General features: G+C 34.3%; 1 protein-coding gene across 2 annotated transcripts; it reads right to left on the minus strand.

The window, feature by feature from the left end:
* Positions 1-481: 481 nt before the first annotated feature.
* Positions 482-8048, minus strand: LOC112039006 (probable beta-1,3-galactosyltransferase 2). Of its 2 annotated transcripts, XM_024071846.2 has the most exons (12): positions 7608-8048; positions 5281-5353; positions 4679-4713; positions 4345-4556; positions 4148-4211; positions 3825-3897; positions 3589-3709; positions 2766-2853; positions 2541-2666; positions 2157-2266; positions 1242-1366; positions 482-1014 (listed from the first exon to the last, which is right to left on the minus strand). In XM_024071846.2, exons 1-12 carry the CDS (start codon positions 7724-7726, stop codon positions 856-858), a joined length of 1305 nt encoding a protein of 434 aa, XP_023927614.1. In that variant the 5' UTR covers positions 7727-8048; the 3' UTR covers positions 482-855. The 2 variants fall into 2 exon arrangements, with proteins under 2 accessions (XP_023927614.1, XP_023927615.1); XM_024071847.2 differs by lacking the exon at positions 1242-1366 and having other exon boundaries at positions 7608-8044.
* Between the last annotated feature and the right edge of the window lie 909 nt (positions 8049-8957).

Here is an 8957-nt window from a genome sequence, read left to right on the forward strand (position 1 = left end):
GCAACGTCCATAGGTGCATGAACTTGAGGATAAGAGGACTAGTTTCCAAGGAGGCTAGAGGTAGATGAAACTGTAGTTCTGAAGCAGAGTTTTTTATTTTTATTTATTTATTTATTTATTTATTTCTCATATTCTATCTTATGTTAAGCATTGAAAATCTATGTTGGATTTGATTGCTATAATCAACCTGCAAGGGCCACCTAAAAAAACCAAATTAATGGTCCAAACATACAAATTACTTGCAAAGAAAGTTAAGTTTGAGAATAATTTCTTCACATCTAATTGTTAGCTATACACAACCTATAGGTGGGGGCATGGAAAGTTGATTAAATTGAGATGAGGAACTCTAAACATCACAGTATTTCTCATCTCAACTAAATCTGTATTGTGACATCCAGCAGATGAAGCTAAAATATAAGAGAACATAACTACTCACACCATTATTTATTAGGGAAAAGGAAAGAAGGAAAGAGAGAGCTCATGAAAAATTGACGTATATCATATTATTGAAAATGCAAAAAGCAGGAATTGATGTTCACAAAGATTATTACATGTTATTGAGCTCAATGGCCATGTCAGAGAACTTACAATCAAGCCCTCCAAACATACAAAGAATAGGTTGTGACAGTCTATTTGTTCTTTGGCCGCTTAGAGGGGCAGATCTCCTCCGCTTAAATACAGAAGAGCCCCAAGCAGCAAAGCCTCCCTTTTTCTCTTTAACTATAATAACTCTATATACTGTTATTAAATACATTCTCTACGCCTACATGATACTTAGGTATTGGATGGAAAAGGACCATTCCTATGCTTGCCTTTTCAGATATCTGTTTGTCCTTCCTGAGTTTGGAGGAACATTTACTTGTCTCTAAAAGCTTGCACTCCATAAAGCATTCTTATCCTCACCACAGCGCTGGTGAACATCCATGATTCTCTCAGCAGACTTGCAAATCCCGCTACATTTCCAATCAAATGAAGCAACACAGACGTTGCCTGCCTGCGCCTTCCACTCACAATCTGCATAAACAACTACATCAACTCTATAGGAAAATTCAAGCAGCGGGCAGAACTTTATTTTTTTGAAAAATATCTTCATCCTTCTGAAAAACAAATAACGTCTCAGCACCACAGAGCTGATGCAGGTTGCTACTATAACAGACCAAGCACTTGGTCTATATACTTCTTAAAAGACCATGGAGCATATATCTACTAATTAGGTCATCTACATTTGAATTAAAAAGCACCTGTAATGGAAGGGACCAGAGAGGTCCATGATATATGGTGGACCAGTTCACCAGCAGAATTTGGAATATGGACCAATCAAGTGGAAGATAACAGAGTTGATGAACTGTTAGGTCGAACTGCCAACCTTCACATAATTGTTCTCATCCTTAAACTGGAAAACAAATACTGGTACAATCTATTCATGGTTTAATTAAAAGACAGAGGCAGAGAAGTAACAATGACCGATATGAAGACTAAACATTGTCATTACAGTAAATTGGTGGTAACATAGACCAACTAAAAGCAAGATATTTGTGAAGTACCATATCTCTTAGTTCTTGTTATGGGAAGACAAATTTTGAGACTTGTTAGATCTAGATATTTATCTTGTTGACTGAAACTAAAACCTGTAAGAGATGGAGGGATTGAACTTTTTATTTCAAAACCAGAGGGGGTCAATTCATTAACTCAAATAGATATAAGTTAATGCAACTGTACAAAATATTGAAAAATTATATAGTAATACTAGCTGACAGAAATCTAATTGGTTTTTGTTATTCTAAACATTTGAACAAAATAAATTTTTTAGATCAAAGTTCTACTGGGAATAGATAATAGATATAAAAAACAAATTAAGTAATTTGTTTAGATATTTATAATACATGCAACAAAGTCTAATCCCATCCATTGTTTTTTTATTTATTCTACGAGGTTGAATACCTTCTTAGCCCAAGGTTAAAGACACAGACATCATGATGAATTCTGACTTCACATACTGTATAACATATTTAGACATCATAATTTTCATTTGTTGCTTAACATTGACTTTGCTCCTTTTAATAAAATGCATATCTCAAATAACAAATATGTGGTTACAAAACCTTAAAAAGGAACAAAGAATGTAATTAAAACAATAAAATTAAATTTTAAATTACCAGGTGGGGTACCACAACAGAGTCTCCTATCGTCCACGTGCTCCACATCTATACCAATTAACCAAGAACCCAATGAAACATCTTCATTGGCATATTTGTGCAGTATAGGCCTGTAAAAATTTCAAACAAATTATGATTGAAAGATTTAAGGCTATTCTACAACCCAACTTAACCATTTCCAACACACAGCTATAGGTACGTTACAAATGAAGCTAAAAGAGGTACACAACCTCCTTGAACTTGAAAGTGGACACGGCAATGGAACCAGAACCTCTTGGTTCCAGTTGCTGACTTAGAAACTCAATTATACGTATCCATCTGTTTCTCATTCAATCATAACAAGTTTGAACTTTCTTTTAACCCAAAAGGTAGAGACAAACTTACTGGTTTGTTGATATATAAGTAGCCAAATCTTTTGAGAGAGCATATAATTGTCCTGTAGCATGTCGAAAATACTTGTTTCCCACCTCACCAAACTTCCAATACTCTGGTTCATGGTATCTCACTCCCCTGTTCCAAAGAAAGGAAGCCATAAACCTGATTTATACCAATATCTATATATTTAGCTAATTCAGGGGATAAATGTAAAAAAAGGATAAATTGGCTTACTTTCGAGCAAGGACAGGACCAGACTTCATGCAGCCAATGTAAACTCGAGGTTTCATACGGTGTCTAGCTAGAGTTGTACCAAGCATAGCTGCAGAAAGTTTAGAGTAAATGAACTCAAATGAGACAAAGGATCAAATGTAATAACAAGAGTAATGTCACAATCAAGTTTACAATACAGTAGTAATATGAAATGTTTCTAACATTCAGTAACAATTTTGAAATAAGTAGATCAAGAAAACATTTGAGCTACATGGCACATCAGGCATGCCACACGGGAATCTCAAAGTTGTGCTCATCAGTCATCAAAATAAACAATCCATTCAACATGCAATGGCTAGATCATAGATGCTTGGCACTCCACTGCAACAATTTTCAACAGAAAACCTATGCTTTCTTATAAAATCTTTCTTTTTGCAAGCAATACTTATTACATAGAGGCCAAATAACAATGTTACAAATATCTAGTGGACTATGAAGATCTTCTCCAATGTACATAGCGCTATAAACATATTTTTCAGGTATGAAATGTTTATTGGACTATTTTTTTTAGTAGTGTTTGACTATTGTATTATTGCATCAACTCTGATCCAGCTGTTAACATCACATAAATTCTTATTGCTTCATGATAAAAAATAGACTTATACAATCACATATGCTAAATGCAGTGTCATACATCTTCAATTACTTATACCAGAAGTAATTACATACAGAGCACACACACAAGACCCATACCTATACCAGTTTAATAGAATCAGAATTTTCAGTAAGACAAATCACAAAGCAAGATGAAGGAAGAAATGCAGGAAATTGGAACTATCATTACCTAAATTTACATGGATATCATCATCAACTTTAACGTAAAACTCAGCATCCCACAGGGCAACAGCAGTCGAAAAATAAGTCTTAGTCTTGGCTGATAGTTCCAGGTAGCCCTCAACATGGTCCTGCTTTCACAACCAATTAATATTTCTTTTTCTAGTCTATTTTCACACTAGATAAATGAAAGTTTCACAGGCTGAATTAGATAACAGTTTAAAAGGGGTAAGACGAAAAGCTCACCAGCCGCAAAAAGTCTCCATGCCGCGTCTCCTCTGCTTCAATTGCTTTGTCAAGTATACCACCAGATGTCGAACTAATGATGAAAGGCCAATTAATAACATCAAACCAAATACTTTATGCAAATTCATGCAGAGCACCACCTTAAAAGAAAATATGCTGTTGAAAAGATAATAAGTTTATGCAGAGAATTGGTCTGCTAAGGCTGCAAACTTCATATCTTATTATTGAAGCAGAATATATTGCATGTTGGGTAAAAGAATATAGACAAACAGTAAGTGTGGTGGCAATAATTGACAATAGCTATGAAGACATATAAAGATCACCTGTGACCTATAACAAAGCGCATCACAATACCCTTCTCTTCCTCCAACTTCTTTCTCTTCTCACCTAGTAATGTTTAATCAATGAGAACCCATCACAGTTGAGATATGACAAGAAATTGAAATAGCATATAAAATGTTCTTAAATCTAGAGAGAGAGAGAGAAGATAAAAGAGAAATATGAAGCCAAGTTAATGCACCTTGTGGCATCCAAGTAGCACGAACAGAATCTCTTCGTTTGCGGCTGCTAAAAGCTGTATTGATTCCTATAACCACAAAGTATTTTCTTTTCACATTTGTTTCAGCTTTCTTCAAGTTTGCTGACTTTGGGTTGCCACGCATTATAGATTCATGTTCTGCCCTAGCAGCTGTTAATTTCATCTCCAATTTTGATATTGTATTATCCAAGGACCTGCACTTCATATACAATGATAAGGTCTGCATTTAGGCTATTCATGGCATATAAGTGAAAAATCCAGTCTAAACAGCCGTCAGAATAGTGTACAAATATCAAGCTGGGTCCTTGAAACTTACCCCATACTGTCATTGGTGTTATGCTGTACAATGTCCTGATAGCAAGAAAAAGTTAAAAGAAAATATCATTACAAACATATCAAATACAGATGATGTAATTAAGAAGTAAAATTACAGCTAAAGATAATAAAGCAAGCTTAAGTCTAAGTTTGGAAGGAAGAATATTTTTGAGAAGCAACCAGAGTAAGATTTGCAATTTTTTGGTCAATCATATCTGGCACATGTGCACATTATTATTGAAATAGTAAAGCAAATTCTGAAAAATTTAGATACCAGAGGCCTTTCACCAATCCACATCCAACCCACTTCCCCCAAAACTAAAGATAAATTAGTTGTCAAATCTGGATTTCCAAAGCAATTTTTCCTAGAAATGACATTTCCAAGAACTATAGTTTTGTTATGAATGAATCATTTACTATAAAAACCAATTGTAGGACTTCATTGACAGGATCTTTCATGATATTTGCAATTTCAGAATCAGAGCTGCATAATCCAAGAAAACTAGCTTTTCATGTGAGATTATAGTAAATATCAATAGATCAATAGCCAAAGAAGTGGAGCACATAATGACTCACGATTAGAAGTTCGGTACATTTACTTACAAGTTGTGGATAATTCTCAGATTTTAAGTTTATTTGAGCATCTTCATCTTTACCTTCAGGCACTGTCCACATCCTGATACATAACTTATTGATCAATATGACATACATATGCTAACAAGCAGCTTCCTTTACATGTAACTTAACATAAAAAGGCAATAGGAAAGGAAAAAAAAATAAGGAGCGTAAAATAATAATAAGTCTGTTCTGCATTGATATGGAAACCAGGTTATACAACATAAAATCAATGTGGCCTAAGGCGATGACAAGAAAATGTAAAATAATAAGCCTGAGCAGCAGTATTAGATAATCGTTTCAATTAAGAAATAAGTAAACAAGGAATGTACTTTTGAATTTCAGTTGTTCATTACATAGGACCTAAAATGACAAGCACTTCCAATTCACCCTGCTCCAAATATTTGCTCTGGTTGAGTTGATTTTCACAATTCACATTAACTAAAACAATAAAATTATAAAACAGTTAATTTAAAAGTTCCTTCCTTTGTTTTTTTCTTTACAGTAATTCCCCTTGGAGCCAAATAAAATAAGACTGATTAGAAATGCCACTTTTGGACAAACTGTTGGTTACATCTCATGCAAGGCAAGATTTTTAAACGCTCATGAATCATGATAGAAGGAAAGATTAAGTCACAATTTAACTAGTACAATATCTTTTGATAGCATTTGACAAAAAACACCATAAAGAGCATTCGAAGCAGCTCTCTCAAATGTGCCAAATGCCAAATATTTGGCACACCAAACACCAAAAACCCTCTTTTATTAGATGTTCCAAATCTTATAAAATTTGCAACATGCTGCAGTGTCCTCACAAATATGCCACGGTATGGACATATGTGGCATATGCTTTTATTATTATTTTTTATCCCTCTTTCTCTCTCATCTCTCCGTCAGTCTCACCCTCAAACCCCAATCCTCTCCTCTCTCTCACCCCAATCCTCTCTTCTCAAACCCCAACCCTCACTGCTATTCCACCCTGACGCTGACGATCACTTCCACGCTGATCTCTCTCTAGCAATGGTTTTTTTTTTTTTTTTTGGCTGTGGTTTGATGGGTGGGTTGGACAATGGGTGGGTTTATGTGGTGATACGCTGATCTCTCTCTAGCAATGGTTTTTTTTTTTTTTTTTGGCTGTGGTTTGATGGGTGGGTTGGACAATGGGTGGGTTTATGTGGTGATGTGTGGGTTCAAATTGTGTTGGCTGGGTTCGGTTCCGACGGAGGTGGGTGGGTTCGGATGGGCTAGGCTATGGGTTCGGAGTGATGGTTCGGCGGTGGGTGGTTATGGGTCTGTTGTGTTGGTCGTTGAAGCTTTTGTGGTTGGGAGTAATGTCGGTGTTGATGGCTAGGTCGGAGTCTGGGTTGACAAAGATGACGATGACGGCGATGAAGATGGTGGGTTTGGAGTCTAGGTTGACTTGGATTATGAAGGTTTTGGGTTTGGAAGTGGGTGTGGGTGAGGGTGTGGAGGCGGTGGGTTTGTCAGGGTTTGTGGTTGAGGTGGTGGTGATGGTGGGGCTTCCGATTTGGTGTTGGTGGTTTTGGGTTGTGAATGAAGATGGTGGTTGTGTGGTGGTGGCTGTTGGTTGTTGGCAGCAGTGTAGTGGCTGTTGATCGTGTTTGATGAGATATAAATATTATTTTAATGTGTAGTAAATATTATTTTAATGAATAGAATTGAATAATAAAACATTTGATAAATAGGATGTTGAAAAATAATGTGGTAAAATAATAAAGTAGGCCTTTGATGTGGCAAAATGCCATAAATTATGCCACAGCTGCTGAGGATGCTCTAACAAGGGGAAAAAAAACTTTACCTATTGCATCAATCTACGTCTGTTTTGAAGTAATCACATGAAACATTGACAAAGGAAAAAAGAAAAAAAGAAAAAAGAAAATCACATAGTACATTGTAAATAAAATGATAATGAATGATAGATTACAAACAAAACAAGTGCAAAGGGGGAGAATTGGCCCCAGTGTGAGTCAAAAAACACAAATTCAAAAACCACAACAGAAAGCAGACATACACATTTGAACTACGCAGACAAGCATTAGTTCAATTCAAACCCTCCTCAATGAAATGCAGCAATTAACATTCAAAAGAACACCCTTTAATAACCAGCTAAGCACATTCTATCAAAAATTTAAAACAATTAACCTCTTCATATTGATTTCACAAAAACCCACCGAATTCTAAGTGTTTACTGATACCCACAAGCCAAAAATGCATAATTCAGTTAAAGCAACCAATTCAGTGACTAAAAATTGAAAATTTAGAGAAAGTAAAAGAAACCCAGTTGAGAAAAATACCTGTTAGTGAAAACCATTCCAGCAAAGAAGCTGCAAAGGCACAGCAAAAGAGCCATGTTCCTAGACATTCCATTTTTAGTATACTCTCCTCCTCCCATTCCTCTACTCTTCACCGACATTTTGGTGTAGCTTTACACTCACACAACTCTAAAATTAGAAACTTACTTTTTTTTTAAAGAAAACACAAATATAGAGCCAAAACCAGACAAACCCAGAAGTTGTATGAGCTTTGTTTCACTTAATACACGCTCTCTCTCAGGTGAGAGAGCTATATACAAGTGAAAGAGAGTCCCACTGAAAAAAAAGAAGATATTTTTCAGTACAATTTATAGCTTTTGACCAAACGGCTCTTTGTTAATGAAACTTACTAATACAAAACTTTTAACGAATAACTGAATGAATAACCGTTGATCTGGAGTTTAATTAATTTTCCTTAATTACTGTTTAAATTCTATAAACTCCTATTTACACCAATTGAACGTTTAAGATTGCTAATAAATACATCTTTATAACTATCATAAATGTTGAAGAGTTTAAATAGTTTTACTGTTTTTTTAATATTTTATTTATCCTTTTCGGTTTTTTAATTTTTATTATTATTTTTTCATGTATATGTCTCTGATCAAGTAATTAAAAAATAATACTATTTTATTTTTCAAAAACTCATCTCTTCAGATGCTCCATAAAATACTTGTTGAAAGTTTGTGCCATGCCATGCCATGCCATGCAGGCTGCAGCAAAGTTGTACGGTTCAGAAATTCTAGAAATCATGCTACTCTCCATTCAATTTTTAGTATCTTATTCTATATGGTGAATCTTAAGAAATAATAGAGGCAAAACATTCTGATGGGAATAGAGGCAAAAAAATTCACATCAACTCATTCTATAAGAAAATTTAAATTCTATATGATTCACAATAAATTTTTTTTTTTTTTTAATAAATAGATATGGTAGATTGGAAATTTATGAAGCTCCCTATATGATAATTATTCATTACCATTAAATCAAGATATTAATAGGTTTATTTTTATTACATAGGCTTGAGTCTACACCCCTTATTTGATGACAATAATGAACAAACTTTATTATATGAGATAATTAGAACCCATGTAATAAAACTTAATTAATATGGATGCAAAGGTAAGCCCAAATGTACATGATTGTTCCTCTTCTCTTATTGTTTTAATAACTTTTATTTTTAAATTTAATTATAAAGTATGTTAATTGTTTTTTTTTTTAATAGAAGAAAAGGTATGTTAATTGTGATAGTCCCTTATTTGATGACAATAATGAATTAACTTTATTATGTGAGATAATTGGAACCTATGTAATAAAACTTAATTAATATGG

This window comes from Quercus suber, unplaced genomic scaffold (assembly GCF_002906115.3).
Source record: "Quercus suber isolate HL8 unplaced genomic scaffold, Cork oak 2.0 scaffold_8, whole genome shotgun sequence".
Classification (NCBI taxonomy): domain Eukaryota; kingdom Viridiplantae; phylum Streptophyta; class Magnoliopsida; order Fagales; family Fagaceae; genus Quercus; species Quercus suber.